Raw genomic sequence first — 19,739 nt, forward strand, 5'->3', positions numbered from 1 at the left:
ACCAACCTAGATAGCATATTAAAAAGCAGAGACATTACTTTGCCAACAAAGGTCTGTCTAGTCAAGGCTATGGTTTTTCCAGTGGTCATATATGGATGTGAGAGTTGGACTGTGAAGAAAGCTGACCGCCGAAGAATTAACGCTTTTGAACTGTGGTGTTGGAGAAGATTCTTGAGAGTCCCTTGGACTGCAAGGAGATCCACCCAGTCCATCCTAAAGGATATCAGTCCTGGCTGTTCATTGGAAGGACTGATGCTGAAGCTGAAACTCCAATACTTTGGCCACCTCATGTGAAGAGCTGACTCATTGGAAAAGACCCTGATGCTGGGAGGGATTGGGGGCAGGAGGAGAAGGGGATGACAGAGGATGAGATGGCTGGATGGCATCACCGACTCGATGGACATGAGTTTGAGTAAGCTCCTGGTGTTGGTGATGGACAGGGGGGCCTGGCGTGCTGTGATTCATGGGGTTGCAAAGAGTTGGACACGACTGAGCGACTGAATTGAACTGACTGACTGACAGTCAATATTACCAGCAAGGAGATCAAACCCATCAATCCTAAAAGAAATCAGTCCTGAATATTCATTGGAAGGACTGATGCTGAAGCTCCAATACTTTGGCTACCTGATGCGAAGAACTAACTCATTAGAAAAGACCTTGACGCTGGGAAAGATTGAAGGCAGGAGGAGAAGGAAACGACAGAGGATGAGATGGTTAGGCGGCATCACCGACGCGATGGACATGAGCTTGAGCAAGCTCCGGGAGCTGGTGATGGACAGGGAAACCTGGCGTGCTACAGTCCATGGAGTCGCAAAGAGTCAGACACGACTGAGTCACTGAACTGGACTGAGTGTGTTATGGTCACATGGGTTCTCAACAGATAGAGCTGAAAAGCAGCTAGACTTGTAGGTGCTTTTATTTTTAGGGGAAAAATGTGTCCTTAAGGAAAGAGGATTTTAAATGTCTGATCAGAAAACATGTAGGATCCCTAGGTGACGCTAGTGGTACAGAATCTGCTTGCCAATGCAGGAGATACAAGAGACGCAGGTTTGATCCCTGGATCAGGAAGGTCCCCTGGAGTAGGAAATGGCAACCTGCTCCAAAATACTTGCCTGGAAAATTTCATGGACAAAGGAGCCTGGCGGGCTACAGTCCACAGGGCCGCAGAGAGTTGGACACAACTGAGCGACTAAGCAGCAACAAGAAAATATACGAGTCCCTTAACCACTGTAGACAGTCAACCACAATAAGACTCGAGAGTAACGCAAATTGTTTAACACCTGTTGTAAGTGATCAGCAGACAAGAAACGCCATTTCCACGTTCAACGGCGGCAAACACAGAACACGTTAAACTATCTACAGAAAAGGAGTTAAATATGGACAAGACTGCAATGCTCATTTTGGAAAAAGCAAGGATCACAGGTTCACTCGAGTCCCCTAAGAGCGCTTAGTTCCTACACGTGGTATCTTCAGTACAACCTGTTCTTTTCATTACCTATAAATCTCAGAAATCTCATTCCGACCCCTTAAATGCATACCTAGACTCAGCTCAAAAGTGGGCTATGCGAATAAGCAACTGGAAGACAATCAATCCCCAGAGAAAAGACAAAAATCTCCTCCCACAGTCATGATTGCAATGGAGATGCTAATTCTTTCTGGAAAGGAAAAGTGCTAGATGCTTACATCAATAAATAAGCCACGGAGGCCCAGGCAAGGTTTTTTTTTAATGAGCTACAATTCAAGGAGAATTATCATCTCACTGGCTGTTTCTACTTTCTTCCTCCCTAATGGGAAGGGCCTTGGCCAAAGCCTGGCTTGAAACTTTACTCATAACAAAATATTGCCTTCTCTGCTGAGGCCTGAGTGGAAGCAGCTTAGAGTGTACCGCCCACTCCCCAGGCGGAAGACCAAATGTTAAAACAATCGCCAGACACAGATATGCAGGCATTTAGTGTGGAGCATGTGGGAATGCTAGAGGGTTTAGATACCATGAAAACTATTTTTCTTGAAATTTTTCTTTTTGGGGGGTGGGAGTAGGGGTGAGAAGTCTCAGAATATGGAGCGGGAGATAGAGGACGGATAGGAGAGAGAGGACTCGCAATGTTATAAGGAACACCATAGTTTCGTACTTAGCAAAGGAAATGCATTTTTAAAATGGAAACTACAGGAAAGACAGCCTCACATTCCTGGCCAGCAGAGAGGAATTTATCTTCTGCTATCAACGATTTTGAAAGGGCATATATGAACCTCAGGTATGGGGTTTGTATGCATACAGAAAGCTGGGATAGGTTTTAAAAGAAGAATCGTGATTGAACTACCTGAGACCTAACAAACCTGCTTCTACATCCTGCAAATGTTATGGACAGAGTTCTGTAAACAAATCAAAATGAAGAACATCACTTTTGAAAAAATCAGCTGGGGCTCTCTCCAGCCAATGATACGCTCCTGAATTTACACTGATTGGAGAGAATGAAAGAGACCCAGGATTTCAGTGAACGTACTCATTCACCTGCCATCTCCACTTGGGGCAGACACTGAGGCTGCTGAGGATCAGAAAATAAAGATCCCGGACTACAAGATTTGAGAGTTAGGGTCTTCTCGATGAAGGGGCAGGACAAACCACTGAACTATGGAAAAGAAACACCCTATTTCTACGTATTTTGCCCATACAGTTGGTAAAATACTTAAAAAACCGGCTTATGTGTAACATCCGGCAGTCCCCTTGCAAAGGGGGTCTGTCACAGCTGTCACAGTTAAGTACAAGGTGGGGTCCCAAGGGAAGGAGGGCTCCCCAGAGGGAGGGTGGGCGGTGACTGGCCCTTGTTCTTTCACTTTCGATGAACTGGGACACTCTGCGGTTAGTGTGAGCCGGTTGAGAGATTTTATAGATCACACGTTCTGCACAAGAGTCTTCACAGTGCTCTGTGATGACAGAGGGTGTCTGTGAAATCTCATGGGGCCTGGAGGCCCTGTGGCTGTCTCAAGGCAAAGTCCTAATGAGAGTGAGGTGTTTTTCTTTTTTACGAAGAGTCATTTTCTTTCAATAAAGGCCGAGTTCCTGGATTTGCTGGCCTTTTCTTGATAACAGACAAGCAGCTGTCAGACTGGGCTTCCCGGGTTGCCCTTGCTCCATCAGCTTGTCTTTTAGGACGACGACACTGGGGGCTGGATTGAGAAGGGTTGGGGGAGCTGAGAGGGAAAGCTTGGGACAAGCAGCAGGCAGAGGACACCTCCGTAGGAAGCAGGATGCCTAGAACCGAGAAAGGAAAGGAGGGTGGGGACGCAGGGTGGGATTTGCCAGCATCAGAGATATAGCTAAATGCTGAGGCTTGGGTAAGATCTCCGAGGGAAACAGGTAGAACGGGAAGAAAAAGGTGTCTAAGGGATCCCTCAGAACTCATCTTAAATGACAAGGGAAGAGGAAGAAACGACATGACTCTGGCCACGACTGGTCTTCCTGACCCAGGAGTCAGGGGAGGAGGACTGGGTTGTCTCAAGCAGCCTAAGGGGAAAGGGTGTTGTCGACCAGTTCCAAATGATGCCCAATGGCTAAGCAAGCTAAAAGCAATTAGCAACCCTTCAGTGACTTTATTACAGAAGTGGGCATAAGCAACCATGCCTGGGCAAATCTGTCCTTTGAGTCCAGTGTGTTCCGTCCCTATGGAGATGTCACTGAGCCAGTGAGCAGCTGTGTTGCGGGCTCAATCCTGATCAACCCTTTGTAACCCCATGGACTGTAGCCTGCCAGGCTCCTTTATCTATGGGATTTCCCAGGCAAGAACACTGGAGTGGGTTGCCATTTCCACCTCCAGGGGATCTTCCCGACCCTGGGGTCAAACCCCAAAGGGTTAATAAATAACCTTCCTTTTTCTCAAAAATGCATGTCTCACCTTATCATTTAACATACTTATTGCTCAACATATGAGAAGAGAGTATCAAAGACAGTCAGTTGTGTCCCAAATGATAGAAAAGACAGTTAATCCCTCTTCAAGTTTACTTGATTCTCACATAAATTATGATGGGTGATAAAAGGAAAACACAACCTCAAATCCAGCAGTGGACATACTTTGAAAGATTCATCCAGAAAAATTCCCTTTCTCACACCCTAGGAAGAAATAAAACTAAAAAGTAAGGCTGAGAAAGAGAGAGCGTGTGCTCACACCTGTGTGTATGTATTCGTTATGAAAGATAATCTAATATGACAGAGACACAGAAGCATGTAGCACAAAAATGTGTAAGAGATCAAGTTCTGGTTCCCAGATCCACAGGAAGTGAGCCTCGATTCAGAGGCAGAAGAGCCTTGTGATCTATGCTTATCCTGTGTTGTTAATGCAAACTGATGCATTAACGGTGGGTAATTCAGGATTGCATTTCCTGCCACACTTGTGCTTTCTGATTCTGAACCCTGGGATGCACATTAACAGATTCCTGCATGCCACTTCCCTGGAGTAACTCTCTGCTCAGCTGCCTCCTCTGAGAAGTGAAGAAGGGAAGAGCCAGCAGGGGAGTTTTCAAGACCTGGATTCAAGTCCAGGCTGTGCTCTTGTCATCAATGACCAGGGTCAAGGCACTGCACATGACACCTTATTTTCAGGGTGTAACGCTAATAAAAAAATACATGAAAAGGTTTTGAAAAACGAAATCTGTACACAAACGTAAGGTGTTCTATCCCTATAGACTAACTGCATGCCTGCGTGCTAAGTCGCCTCAGTTGTGTCCTACTCTTTGTGACTCTATAGACTGTGGCCCTCGGGGCTCCTCTGTCCATGGGATTCTCCAGGCAAGAATACTGGAATGGGTTGCCATGTCCTCCTCCAGGGGATCTTCCCAACCCAGGGATCGAACCCAAGTCTCTTAAATCTCCTGCACTGGCAGGTGGGTTCTTTACCACTAGTGCCACTTGGGAAGACTCATAGACTATGCAGAGACCTACCCATTGGCGTATTCTAATTCTACGGCCTTAGGAAGCATTTACGCTGGAAGAGTTAAACATGGAGACAGGCTCTGCTGATGGTGTGGACAGGCAAGCAAGGACGATCCGCAGGTGGACAGGAGGTGAAGCCACCGGCCTCTTCCCTGCAGAGACACAGCCTGGAGCCCTTGTCGTTTTGTGCAATACACGCCTTGAACCATCTGAGACTTTACACGCCCCCTCCGGATCTCATGCCAAGTTTCAATAGATTCTCTCCCTGATCCTTTTCTCAAGCTAAATATAAATGGCCTGATTTGGGGGCTTTTCAAAAGTTCTATCCACCTTCTTCTCTGGTGTTAATAATTAATGCAGTGATCAGGCAGAAGCAAGAGTGAGAAGAAAGGGAGCTGACATCCAAAGGTGTTTTTCAATCCATTAATAGTGAAAACAGGGAAATTCAGGGGCCTACATTATCCAGGTCACCTCATCACACGTTACTCAACAGCCTCAGTATTTACTTGGCACAAGATCTGGGGCGCCCTGGGGTCAGTGGGGTCTCCTCCACTCACCCATTACACAGGGCTAGGGTCAGGGGAGGGACTCACATCAATGAGGCTGGACTGCGAATCCACACAACTGCCCAGGGTGGCCCCCACCCTGCCCTCTCGGAAGGGTAGACACACCCCCCTGGACAGTGAGCCCGCAGGGGTGGTGACAAGCTCAAAGCTCAGCCAAGAAATGGCTCCTTTTTCTTAGGAAGGTGTCTGTGGGATTAGTAAGAGCGGGGATAAAAAAATGGTGAACTCAACCCAAGTCACATGTCTTGGACCTTGGTTCCTCTGATGTTCCCCAGCCCACGCTGTTGGATACTTTGGGGTTTCAAAGATTATCAGACATTAGGAAATTTCTCTGGTGGTCCAGTGGTTAAGACTCTGTACTTCCAAAGCAGAGGGCACACAGGTCTGATTGCTGCTTGGGGAATGAAGTTCCCTTATGCTGTGGGGTATTTAAATAAATATTAAACTTGGAAGGTCCTTTTAAAGATTGGGTTTTGTGACTATCTGGAATAAAAGCTGACATGAGATAATGACTAAAAGTGCTGGTTGTACTGCCACCGCTAATGTTTTAAAATTATATATATTTGCTCAGTCTCTTTTGCTCAGTCTCTTTACTTCTCTGAGCCTCAGTTTCCTATCTGTGACATGGGAAGAGGATGGCTGCAGAATCAACAAGGCAACATGAGTGAATGACAATCCTGGTTCACTGTAACCACTAACTCAAAGGTTATTTTGATGTCCTTACTGCCATTACCATATGTTACTGGTTTAAAGTGCTGGAAGAAAAAAAGATCTGTCAACTGAGAATTCTATATCCAACAAACCTGGACTTCAAAAAAAAAAAAAAAAGAGGGGGGCTTCCCTGGTGATCCAGTGGTTACGATTCCACTACAGGGAGCAGGGGTTCCAGAAAGATTCCCACATGCCATGAAGCGTAGCCAAAAAAAGGAAAAAAAAGGGAATTTGCATGTTAAACATTTGCATATTAAAAAAGCAGGAGTTCATTGCCATTAGGCCTGCTCTACAAGAAGTGGAGAGACACTAGTTAGTTAACTCCAAGCCGTGTGAGGAAATACAGATTTCCAGAGAAGCCAGTATTCTTGTATTTTTGGTTTGAAACTACAGTTGTAATTTCCTACCTGATTTAAGACAAATGCATTAAAAGTTGTATTTAAAAAAAGTATAGAAAAAAGAAAAAGCACTCATGTAAATGGCTAATCTAGTCCAGTTTAAAAGCTAACGTTTCCCCACCAATCTTGGGAAAAGAGTATTTTTTCAAGCGCTCCTATGTATAATACGCATATATTTAGAATTTCCCAATTCACTTTTTAAAGCCTTTTGTAAGGCATGCGATGTACTGAATTTAAAGTGGAAAACGACTCTGAAAAATTAACTTTTGCTCAAAAAGCTTGGCTTACTTTGATCCTTCAAGTGTGAAAGACCTATATTTTTCCCTTTACTGTTAGGGCTAGTCTTGACAATCTGCTCAGAAGGAGAAACAAGATACTCTGAGAAAAACAAAATAAAACGGCTCTCTTCTTTCTGGGTTATTTCTTATACACACAGCTGGGATTGACCCGATTCATTGCAGCTGGAGGCCGTTCTGCCATCCTCCTCCAGCTGTGTCAGAAGAGGCTTTTCAGCCAGCGGAGCGTACGGGGTGTGTGTGTCTCTGTGTGTGTGCCTGTGTGTGTGTGTGTGCATGTGCCTGTGTGTGTGTGTGTGCATGTGCGTGTGCGTGTGCGTGTGTGTGCGTGTGCGTGTGTGTGTGTGTGTGTGTGTGTAGGGTGGAAAGCACAGCCCTGAGGTGCCAGCCAGCCTCCTTATCCTGGAGAGAGGAACCACTCCGTCTCAGAAATACTCAATACAGAACATATCCTTCTAGCATCAAGGTGAACTCCCTGGGGTGAGAAAGAGGGCATCTCTAAATGTAGGCCAATTCTCACAGGGCAGATGGCTGTCCCCTCCTACATCGGGGTGTCATTTCACTCCAGGGTCCTGAGGAGCTGAGTAAAAGGCCTACGTCTGGGTGCAGGAAGGAGGGTAATTCCTTAGCTCAAACCAAAAATGTCATACCCAATGCTTTAGCTTACCAACAGCTGATGCTCTATAGAGTGCGGGTAATCTGGACCAATGCCTAGACATTCCTCTCCTCCCACCATGTAAATGCAGAATGCATCTCAAAGCGCAAGAGTGATGCTCCAGAATAAAGCAGAAAACTTATTTTTAATTGTCAATGATACACTCAGAAAGGCATAAACTATAGCTTCCAAATACAGAAGTCCACTCTGTTTTGTGTAGTGTTCTAAAAAGGCAAATCTCAATCCCTCATGTTCTGGGTCCACAAAAGTTTTATATGTAATCAGTATGCAAAGCAAGGAGATCAAACCAGTCCATCTTAAAGGAAGTCAACCCTGAATATTCACTGGAACGACTGATGCTGAAACTGAACTTCTAATAGTTTGGCCACCTGGTGCGCAGAGCTGACTCACTGGAAAAGACCCCAAGGCTGGGAAAGATGGAGGGCAAGAGAAGAAGGGGGCAACAGAGGATGAGATGGTTGGATGGCATCACTGATTCAACAGACATGAGTTTGAGCAAACTCTAGGAGATAGTGAAGGGTAGGGAAGCCTGGCATGCTGCAGTCCATGGGGTTGCAGAGTCAGACATAACTGAGCGACTGAACAACAACAGTATCCAGACTATCCTTAGATTGTCAGGTTGTTGACAGAGATGAAATCCATCTCTATTTAACTAACTAGATATAAGTATCCCTCAAAATTGCAGGAAGGAATACTATTCCTACAAAGAGTGATCAGTAAACCAGGAATTCCCAGGAGACGTGACCTGATATGAAGTGGCTTCTGAGAGGACACGGGCATCAGAGAAGGAAGAGGTCCATAGCAGCGGAGCTGAGGACCAGATGGCGGGCCTGGACTGGCCAAAGCTGGACACACTCTCTCGGGGACACTGTCTCTTAGTTTTGTTTTTGATTTGGTTTCCTCGGCCTCCACGTATTGTTGGGAGACCTCACAGACAGACGGACTCTCTTTATACCCAGTCATACCTCGGAAGCATGTGTGCCAGGCTTCAAATAAGGAACCCTGGGTCCTACAGTTTTATTACCTCCTTACAAGCGATTGACCCACTGGCCTTTCCATTTCCACATCAAGGATCAACTGCACATCTGTATGGTGAAACTTGCCAGTGACCTTCCTGACTCACCATCTGCCCGTAGCCAAGCTATTACTGGGGATGTTAACAGGTGCCAAGTCCTGTGCTAAGCAAACCGGCAGGATCACTGAATTCTCACAGCAGCCCCGAGAGGCAGGGAGTATTAAGATCCTCGTTCTACACATGAGGAGACAGGTTCAGCGAAGTTAAATAACAACGAAGGCTTGAATCCAGAGCTGTTTGCACCAAAGCCTGTTATACTGTTTCCCGAGAACACAAATGTTATCCCAAGCATTCGAAAGACAGCTCCTACTGGTTGCAGAAGGTCATGACTGCTTAGACGTCATCCCAGATTTGGAAGGCTACGTGTAGTTTCGGAGGTAGTATACAGGGCTCCAGTGTAACAGTCACCACCTTATCCCTAAAACCCTCATCCCTCTGGCTTTCGAAATCCCCCACCAGATGGCCAACAGGGTGTCCTGTCCCATGTCAGGGATCAACAGGCAGGAAAGAAACGCTTTTCAAAGAAAACATCACGTGACCTCACAGTCATAATCCTTTGTTCTTTTCTCCCCCTGATACTTGTCACTGTTCATAATGAGAAGTTAAATGGGCCATCATCTTAAAATGTACTTACAATGCACTATAATCTTAAAATGGAATTAGAAAACAAACACCAATCTACTGTTAAATGTATACTTTCAGTGTTTTTCAGTGAAGGCTTTTGAGGTGTGCGATAAGGATGGACACAGACGTCTCCCAGGACACTAATCTGTGTCTGGATATTCTTTGCACCATTATCAGTTGCTATCACCATGGTCTGCAGAGGGTCTAATGACCCTCTGAATCCAGGCCTGGCAATGGCCTGTGTTTTAGAAATAAAATATAGGAATGAATGAAGTTCAGTTGTGTCTGACTCTTTGCTACCCCATGGGCTGTAGTCTGCCAGGCTCCTCTGTCCATGGAATCCTCCAGGCCAGAATACTGGAGAGGGTAGCCATTCCCTTTTCTAGGGGATCCTCCCAACCTATGGATGGAACCCAGGTCTCCCTCATTGCAGGTGGATTCTTTACAATCTGAGCCACCAAAGGAGTCCAAAATATGGGAATAGTGAAAATTCAGATGTCAGGCAGAAGCATGGAGGTATACCTGCGAGAGGTGAGTGACAAGTGCAGTGCTAGCTGCTAGCACCAAGAAAGGAAAGAAACAGCCTTTATTCCGTGGTGGGAGGGGAGCCTGCTATGTGTAAGTGGACCATGTAGAGGGGGCCACACAAAGTTTAAGGACAATTATGGGAAAGCTCAGCAGTGGTCACAGGACTGCAAAAGGTCAGTTTTTGCGGGGAGCCGGCCTGCTCAAGGCCCAAATAGGCCCTGGGAAAAGGCCTTGAAAGAGGCCATTCCCTGTCCCGCCACCCCATGATAAAGTAGTAAAATATTTGCTGGGCCTCCTTTGTTCTTCCTTGAGAAAAACGTAGTAGTGACCTTCACTTAGTAGTTTATTTTGGGAATGCCAAAAACAAGATGCAAGCTTCTGCAATCACTTAAAACAAAGAATTGTATTGATGTGACAAACACCAGATGGCATTTTTTATGAATTATGTTTTCTGCTTGTACTAGTATAAAAGTAGCTGTTTTACTCAATAAAATCATTGACTTGCCTAAAGAGCATTCAGCCCTCTCGACCCCATCCTTTACTATCATCTTTTTTTTCTCAGGCTTCCGTGTGGTTGCGGTCGGGACTTGTTCATTTTGCCGGCTGGTCCTGGCAAGTTTTCATTCCAATCCCAAAGAAGGGCAAAGAGTGTTCAAACTACCATATAACTGTGCTCATCTCAGATGCTAGCAAGGTCTCAAAATCCTTCAAGCTAGGCTTCAGCAGTACATGAACCAAAAACTTCTAGATGTAGAAGCTGGATTTAGAAAAGTCAGAGGAAGCTTTGGCAGAGATCAAATTGCCAACGTCCACTGGACCACAGAAAAAGCAAGAGAATGCCAGAAAACCCTCTATTTCTGCTTCACCGACTACGCTAAAGCCTTTGACTGTGTGGATCACAACAAACTGTGGAAAATTCTTCAAAAGAATACCAGACCACTTACCTGCCTCCTGAGAAACCTGTATGCAGGTCAAAAAGTAACAGTTAGAACCAGACATGGAACAACGGACTGGTTCAAAACTGGGAACAGAGTACATCGAGGCGCATATTATCACCTGGCTTATTTAACTTCTATGCAGAGTACATCATGTGAAATGCCGGGCTGGATGAACCACAAGCTGGAATCAAGACAGCCAGGAGAAATAACAATCTCAGATATGCAGATGATACCACCCTAATGGTAGAAAAGTGAAGAGGAACTAAAGAGCCTCTTGATGAGGAGAGTGAAAAAGCTGAGAACTCAATGTTCAAAAAACTAAGATCATGGCATCCAGTCACATCATTTCATGGCATATAGAAAGGGAAAAAGTGGAAACAATGGCAAAGTTTATTTTCTTGGCTCCAAAGGCACTGTGGACGGTTAACTGCAGTCACGAAAATAAAAGACGCTTGCTCCTTGGAATAAAAGCTATTCTTAGACTTAGACTGAGTATTAAACTTAGACTGAGTATTAAAAAGCAGGGACATTACTTTGTCGACAAAGGTCTGTATAGTTAAAGCTATGGTTTTTCCAGTAGTCATGTATGGCTATGACAGTTGGACCATAAAGAAGGCTGAGCGCTGAAGAATGCATGCTGTTGAAGTGTGGCGTTGGAGAGTTCCTTGGACAGCAAGAAGATCAAACCAGTCAATCCGAAAGGAAATCAGCCCTTAATATTCATTGGAAGGACTGATGCTGAAGCTGAAGCTCCAATCCTTTGGCCACCTGATTACGCTGAAGTGACTCACTGGAAAAGACCCTGATGCTGGGAACGATTAAGGGCAAAAGGAGAAGAGGGTGACAGAGGATGAGACAGTTGGATGGCATCACGGACTCAGTGGATATGAGTTTGAGCAAGCTCTAGGATATAGGGAAGCCTGGCTTGCTATAGTACACGGGGTCACAAAGAGTCAGACAAGACTTATCGACTAAAAAAAACAATGAAAAGCCTGTAATCTCTCTTGCCATATTTTTGGCTATAAAGTTGAAGCAATAAAAGCAATGAAAGTTGTCAGTCTCTAAGATTCACAGTGGTACTGCTATAAGTACCAAGGACTTAAGGTAAAAAAAAAAAAAAGTCCATGCAATGTCAGCTTTTAAAGAGAACCTCCATCGATACAGGGAAATCAGAATGTTACCCAATTTCTAGATTCTAAAGAGAGTAAAGCCTTGCAATCATGGTTCTCAAAGTTAGAATGCGCTTTATCCAAAGAGTCAAGGTGATTTATTTCCATAATAAAAAAGTACTTTGAAAGATATCTTTGTTTTTCCAAAATACAGATACAACTAGCAAAACTATCTGTGACAGCTGTGAAAACACTGAATTGCCAATGAAGGCATTTTTCTCTTTTTCGTCACAGCTGTTCAGTTCAGGGCAAGTTTACTGTCCTCTTCCACTAAGCGTCCCAACCCAAAATTCTGGGCTTCAGAGTACAAAACACTGTCCCTGAATTTTCTTGAATAGCCTGCCACCATGTGGCGACCACTAAAAAAAATCACATAGTAATTGCAAGATCATGTTTCCAAACCAGAAAGAACAAGGTATAACAGATCCACTTGCCATTCAAACATTACAAATCTCAGTCCATTTGCCTTGGTCCCCAGGACAGGACTACAACTTGCTCGTCTCCATCCTCACGCTGCAAAGTGAGGAACATGTATTTTCAGATTTTGGTAATTTATTGTGCTTAATGCACTTTTAATGTAAAATCACTTTGCTTGACATTTGTGAAATTCATAGTCAGTTTTTGAAATTAAGAACTTTATGAAACTATTTCAAAAACTTTAAGAAACTATTTCAAACTATTTCAGTGAATTACAATTCTTTTACACCTGGATACCCTGCCCATTGCTCAGTTTCAGAAAAGGTATGACCAACACAAGCGAAGGTCCCCTAATGTCTTCTCCATCTACATCCACATGTTTGTCCCATCACGGTTTTCCTGAATTGGTTCAGTTTCTGCTCATTTCCTTATTCTTTTCCTTTATATGCATGCAGCTCTAAAAATGTATAGATGGTATTGACTTTAAATCTTATACAGATGGGGTTAGATGAAATACGTCCTTCTGCAACTTGCCTTATTCCAATGAATAATTTAAAAAAATTCTTATTGATATTTGTAGCCCTATGCTTCTTCAAAATTGCCTTGTTTTTGTCCTGTTCTCCCATGTAAATTTTAGAATCAACTTGGCAAATTCTACACAATAATATTATGTCAGGATTTTGATTCAAATGTAGAGATTAATTTGGGAGAGAATCAGTATCAATATCCTTAAGACAGTGAGTCTTCTAATCCATGAAATGGTATCTCTGCTTTTAACTGGGTCTTCTTAATGGCATTTATAAAAATTATACGATTTCTTTTAAAAAGGTCAGAAATAACTTTTGTTAAATATATTCCTAGGTACCTTATATTCTCATTGTTATCATATGTTGTATTTCTTTAAAAATTAATTTTATAACTGTAGGGGGTGGTGTTTAGAAATGCAAGTAGCTTTTGCCTGTTGATCTTATATCCAAGAACCCAGAGGAACTCTTAGTAATTCTGATATCTGGGTTTTTTTTATGTGTGTGAAGTAATTCTGATATCTTGATAGAGTCTTCTGTACTTTTTACATAAGTTTATTACTCAGGATTGATGACATTTTGTGTTTTCCTTTCCAATCATCTTTTTCTTTTCTTTTTTCATATTACTGCATTGTCTAGGAATTCCCACACAATGCCAATGAGGAGTACTGATAACAGGCACCCTTGTCTTTCCTAATTAAAAAAAGAAATGTTTCTAGGGAATTCTCTGGTGGTTCAGTTGTTAGGACTTGTTGCTTCCACTGCTGGTTTTGATCTCTGGTCAGAGAACTAAGAACTATTAATAACAAGCTGTGCAGTGCAGTACCCCCCAAAAGTTTTTCATATTTCACTGTTAAATGATATTTTCACTCTCAGTTTTTATAGGCATTTTATCTGATTAAAGAATTTCTTTAAATTCCTAGTCTAAGATGACTTCTTAGAAAAATTTCATAATGAATATTAGGATTTATATAATAACTTTTCTGTGTCTACTATGGTGAAAGTATAGATTTTAATCTGATAATGTAATGAATTACATTAAGACATTTTGATAGATGTTAACCCTCTTTACAATCTCATGATAACCTCAACCTGGATTTTATTTTCTATTTTGCCAGTGGTAACTTCATCTATGTTCACTGGTGAAATTGGCCTGTAATTGTCCATTAGCATCTCGTCACTGTCTGCATTGGGAACTCACGAGTTATGAAATGTTCTGTCTTCTCCTATCTGTTTTTTTTTTCACTGTGGTAGCTCATTTATAAAACTATTGTCTTTTTGTCTGCTTGTTTCACTTTTGTCTGCTAGACTGATTCAATGTCTTCATCGTTATATACTATTCAATTTTATGTGAATCTATTTTTACAAGTTTTCAGATTTATCAGCATAAAGTTGCTCATACCTACCTTTTTAAAAAAATAGTTTTTGCTTCTGTGTTTATGTATCCTTGTTCATTCCTAACATTGCTGGTGTTCTTTTTTCATCTCAATCATTTTGGCTCGTGATGTGTCTATATTACTAGACTTTTCCAAGAACCGATTTTGGCTTTGCAATAGAAATCTCTGTTCTTTGCTTTCATCCTTTGAGATTTTTCTGCTGTTCTTTCTCTAATCTCTTATAATAAAATGCTTGATCTGTGCATTTCCAGTCCTCCTTTTCTCATATAAGCATTTGAAGATATGTTTCCAACATGAAAGATGCTTACCTTGCCTTGAAGCTGAGGTGTTTTCCACTGCGAGCTCATTGTCATGGACCCTTTTCTCTGGAACAGACATTGTAGGGTGGCTTCCAAAGATCCATGGGCTCCTATTACCAAGATCTTCTTTCCATCTAAGCTGACACCTACGCACCAAATGAAAATTCAGTATTATAATCAAAACATCAAAGTCGTCGTCCCATACAGCTTTTATGCAAGGGGAAAAAAAGCCTTTAAAGTAGGATTTACCAGTGGGTGTTAAGGAGGGGACAGTGTCTGGGCTCTCAGGAGCGCAGGGCCCACCATTTGTCCAGAGGGCTGGGAATAGGGACATATTCGACCCCACAGCTCTCTGGGACAAGCTGCTTTTCCACCACCAAGTTTTCAATTGCATCCACATTAAACTTAATAAATCCCCACTTCTGTGGCTCTTCCAGCAACCAGGGGACTTGAACTTCACCTGCTCCTTGCTCTGCAGCTTGGTGCGGATGGACATTATGACCTGGCCAATGTGGACGCTGGCCATTGCACCCTGGCGCTCTCCAAAGGCACCACGCACCCCTGTCTGGAGCCTAGACTGAGGACAGCATGTCAGACATGAATGTCCCCTGGAAAGGGCTCTCTCCAAGTGGCAATCCACTCCAGTATTCTTGCCTGGAGAATCCTATGGACAGAGGAGCCCAGCGAGCTACAGTCCACGGGGTCACGAAGAGTCAGACAGGACTGAGTGACACTTTCACTTCAAGGTCCCTTAGGGCAAACCACGCAGCCAACAGGCTTCATACTCTACCCAGGGGGCTGCTGTTTGCAGTCACTGCATAGCAGGACTCCCCCAGCGAAAACAGCACAGTCAGCTTCATTGGCTACAAAAAATAGCCTTTTAAAACCTGGCCCTCTGGGCACCAGACTTACAATGACTAAAGCCATCATTTATTCTTTCTGTGCAAACTTTATGGTGGGGTGATGCAGAGTCATCATCCTAACTATTCATATGATAGAAATACACTATCCGGGTTATCTCAGAGATTGGAGGTTAATGACTGTTGTCCTAAAGGTGTATCTTGAAAGGTAGTCTTCTAACAAAGCTTTGGTATATATTTTACAATTTTCGTTTACTCATTCCACGTTTGGGTATAGGGGAGGGACACTGGTCTCTTTTTCACTCAAGCTAGTGCAAAGAAAAATTTAGTTTGTTAAAGTTTTATGTATTCAGTTATAAAGTCCTTAAATATAGGAAAGACTCAGCAATAATTCACTTGTTAAATGTGATAACTAAGAAGTTACTCATTTCTATGTCACTGACATAAAAGGAGAAAAAGATGGAAATTAAATACTGATACTGAAAGTGATACTGTTCACTGATAAATCTTAATCTAGGTTTCTATGCCCTACACTATATCTAACAGTCATTTAAACTATATATCTAGCAGTCTATATCTAACAGTCATTTAAGCCTTAAATATAAATCTTATCTAGGTCTACACATTGACAGATTTGAGGAGTTGGAACTTGAAATGTCTTTCACGGTGGTTATTTTGAGAGTTTCATGAGGGAGGCTGAGAAAATGTTTAACACGTAATGTGTTAATGTGTTATTTAATGTTTAACAAGGTTAATCATTTACCTTTACCAATTTTTCTTTAAAATTTTAATAGCTAATATTCTTAGAAAAATCTGCCATAGTCATACATTTCTGATGAGAAACAAAAAGAGCTGACACTGAATATCACTTCGGTGTTTCAGTAAGAATCTTCCAGAAACAAATCTTTACTAAAACTCACGTGAATACCAAAAAACACAGAACAGCAACATTTCTAAAGAAGCATTATACCTGACTTTTCAAGAAGTTCAATTACAGCTCTGGCCACAGGCGAAATAAAACACTCATGGGCATCTCCTCGGACCAGCTTCCCCAGGTTGACATCCGTTAATCTGAATCCAAACACAAGGGGACAAGTGAGTTAAACTTGGCCCAAACTCACTCATCTGTAAAGCACATGTATTAATCCCAAATAACAGCCAAGTCAATATTTGATATAATGAAAAGAAGTTTATCTTTTAAAGCAGGACAAGAAAAAACTAACTATAAAATTCTCTCCGTGCTGGTTTCGGCCTCCACCCTCGCTCCCAGCCCTGCAGTATGCACCAGCATGACACATTAACCAGAGGTCTTCAAAGACAAGACTGCCTGCTCAACCAAAAAGATAACTTTTTAAAAATATTCTGACACTAGCAATGTAACTTCTTAAAAGAACAGCGTTCTTTCCCAGCTCTGTAAGGGGTCATGGTGACTTGGGGGGTTCATCTGGACTATGGGGCTTCGCTGGTGGCTCAGATGGAAAGAATCTGCCTGCAGTGCAGGAGACCCAGGTTCAATCCTTGGCTCAGGAAGATCCTCTGGAGAAGGGCATGGCAACCCACTCCAGTATTCTTGCCTGGAGAATTCCACGGCCAGAGGAGCCTGGTGGGCTACATCCCATGGGTCACAAAGAGTCAGACGCGACTAAACGACTAACACTTTCACTTTCTGCTCATTGGGACTCTATCCTTAGTGAATTTTATGTAAGGCATCAGTGCGTCATTGCGATGTGTTATCCTTTCTCTCGACAATGTGTATGATTATCTGGCTTCTATCCATATGACTATCTGACGTCTATCTATATGACTGTACGACTATCTCTGACTTCTAACAGTGGAACAGTTCTCAGAGCTCCCTAAGAATCTGCTTGCTGGGTTATAATCCTTGATTTGGCTCAAATAAAATTCTCTTTATTCCTTTTTTAACTTGATAGTTCACTGAATTTTTGTGGACAGATAGGCTATATTAAATAATTAAATAGAAATTAAAGAGTGGGCAAGAAAAATATAAAATAAAGAGCAGGCAGGAAAAGAGGCCATTGGCTTCTTAGAGTGGCCCTTCAGGCAACGCTAATGTGGTCCCTATGGGTGTTCTGATTTTGCTCGGCCAGCCAGTCTGCAGCTTGAAGCCACGCAGGGCTTCACTGCACAGCTCCAGGGAGCTCATCTCAGTGGACTACGCAGAAGGGTGGTCCTGGATGTGTGCATCGCCATGGTCCTGAAGCCAAGCCTACTTCACCCTGAAGGAATTTACATCTCCATCAATATCAAAGTCCAGAATCAATCCTAGAAATCGGGGAGTGACCTCACAAGACTTGGATTCAAGGTCTGACTGCCACTCAACATCAGTACTCATCTCCTGCAGAAATCAAGGGGAAAAAGGAGGAACCATGTCCTTTCAACGTCTTGAGTCCTTTCTTGTCAAATCCAGGACAAAATAGTCCCTAACTATTTAGCTTAAATTGATGCTCTCAATACAGGTTAGTAACAAAATGAGGATATTTGGGAAAGGTGTCATACTCCTCTTTTTATGAAAGATTGAAAACTACACCTTGATACCTTGAGGTTCTGGATGTTTCCTAACTAATTAGAGTTTCTTCTTTCTTTATGGTTTGTCTGCTACAGGATCAGAGATTTTCATGACAACTTTTCTCCCTGTTTGAGTCTACCCTAAGTCCCAACAGAAGGCCTGGATAATGGCAGAATCTGGATGTGTCAGTGAGGTGGTAATCCATTCAATCCAGCCCCTACAAGAATAATATTATAAATATGCTTACCACCCTGCAATGCTAAGTAGGTTCTTTTAGGTCACAGTACATAAATCTCTTGTTTTCATGGAGGAGAATGAGGTTTTCAACTTATAGGAAACATTAGGAACTCCCATATGCGTGGGTAGTATTCCTTGTCCCTTGAAGCTTATGTCATGATATGACACACATCCAAGGCCAATATCAAGGCACCTGCTATTCACAGTTTTTCCCTTCAAACAAAACCCTGCATTATGAACGTAAGGGTTTGCTTTGTTTTTCTCTACTGGCCTGGAACTGAGGAAGAGTACTCTATTGCTGGTGAAGCAGGTGTCTAGGCTTTTTCTCTAGTCTGGTAGAATTATCAAGGAAAAGTTATTTGAAGAGGAGAGCAGGCTAAGGACTCTGTAAGTCAGATAGGACCTTCACAAATGAATATGACTGGTTAATTCCCAAATGGCACCCAAGCACTACAAAAGGGCAAGGGTATTTCCCCAAATATGCACTTTCTTAAGCAGAATTTAACAGGCCCTCCAACTCCTGAAATATTTAAAATTATTCCTTTCAAATCTTAATTACTGACATAGTTGAAAGAGCAGAGTTTTTCAAAAATTCACCGTAAAAAATCTAGCAATGAGTGGATTGTTTTCTTTTATATGTTCTTACCCATCCACATCTTTTTCTGGTTTCAAAGCATTGAGGATTTTGTTGCTAAATGAGGTCTCAGCGATCTGAAGGGCAAGGCCATGTACTCTGGTGTCTTCATTAATCTTCAGGATCTCATCTATAATCTAACGGGAAAACTATAGTCAGTTGTGCAAAAATAAGACCCAACAAAAGGCATATTATATTAAACATGAATTCATAAAAATGTATGTGTTCTAGTTTCTTTTTGTCCTTATTGAAGACCTGATGTAAAGCAGAAAGAAGTCTATGTTCCCTTCTCACCACGTTTATAAAAGCTTGGCTGAATTTTTAGTATCTTTCTTAATCACCATTCTCTACCAGAATAGGACAAAACAAAACCAAAGCTCAACAATTAAAAAAGACACGAGATGCCACAAATGAGAGCCATAAAAGACAATTACCTGTCCACAATCAGATTTGAGCCCATCTGATGCTCTCTTGCCTACCTGGGAACACGGCCAGATACAGACCCCACAAATTCCCATCTTTTATCCATGAGTGAGCTGAACTGCTTGTCCCCACTGACCCATCAGAATAAAACTGCTTGTAAACTGAACTTTAGGTAAGCTTCTTTCCTTCCCTCTGCTTCTTAAACTTTGATCTGTGCTGTGCTGTGTTTAGTAGCTCAGTTATGTCCAACTCTTTGTGACCCCATGACTGTAGCCCACCAGGCTCCTCTGTCCATGGAGATTCTCCAGGAAAGAATACTGGACTGGGTTGCCACGCTCCCCTCCAGGGGATCTTCCCAACACAGGGATTGAACCCAGGTCTCCCACACTGTAGACACATCTTTACCATCGGAGCCGTCAGGGAAGCCCAAACATTGACCCAGCCTCAGCCTGACTGCTAGACGGCACAGTCCAGCCTCCACTTTCAGGCTGGCTTCAGGGTAAAACATTCTTTCAT

The 19,739-nt window shown here is 42.8% G+C and overlaps 1 protein-coding gene and 1 non-coding gene across 3 annotated transcripts in view; both read right to left on the reverse strand.

The window, feature by feature from the left end:
- The window catches only part of MTHFD1L (methylenetetrahydrofolate dehydrogenase (NADP+ dependent) 1 like), a 174,162-nt gene that overhangs the window by 145,386 nt on the left and 9,037 nt on the right, over window positions 1-19,739 (reverse strand). For both annotated transcript variants that reach the window (XM_065931123.1, XM_065931124.1), the window contains exons 5-7: window positions 18,813-18,937; window positions 16,373-16,473; window positions 14,552-14,688 (exon numbers count right to left, since the gene is read on the reverse strand). In XM_065931123.1, coding sequence (XP_065787195.1) covers window positions 14,552-14,688; window positions 16,373-16,473; window positions 18,813-18,937 — 363 coding nt within the window. The remainder of the gene's footprint in view (window positions 1-14,551; window positions 14,689-16,372; window positions 16,474-18,812; window positions 18,938-19,739) is intronic.
- On the reverse strand, window positions 15,276-15,411 carry LOC136165788 (small nucleolar RNA SNORA70). The gene has a single exon (XR_010662765.1). It is a non-coding gene; the product is annotated as a small nucleolar RNA SNORA70 (small nucleolar RNA).

Source organism: Muntiacus reevesi, chromosome 3 (genome assembly GCF_963930625.1).
Source record: "Muntiacus reevesi chromosome 3, mMunRee1.1, whole genome shotgun sequence".
NCBI classification, from domain to species: domain Eukaryota; kingdom Metazoa; phylum Chordata; class Mammalia; order Artiodactyla; family Cervidae; genus Muntiacus; species Muntiacus reevesi.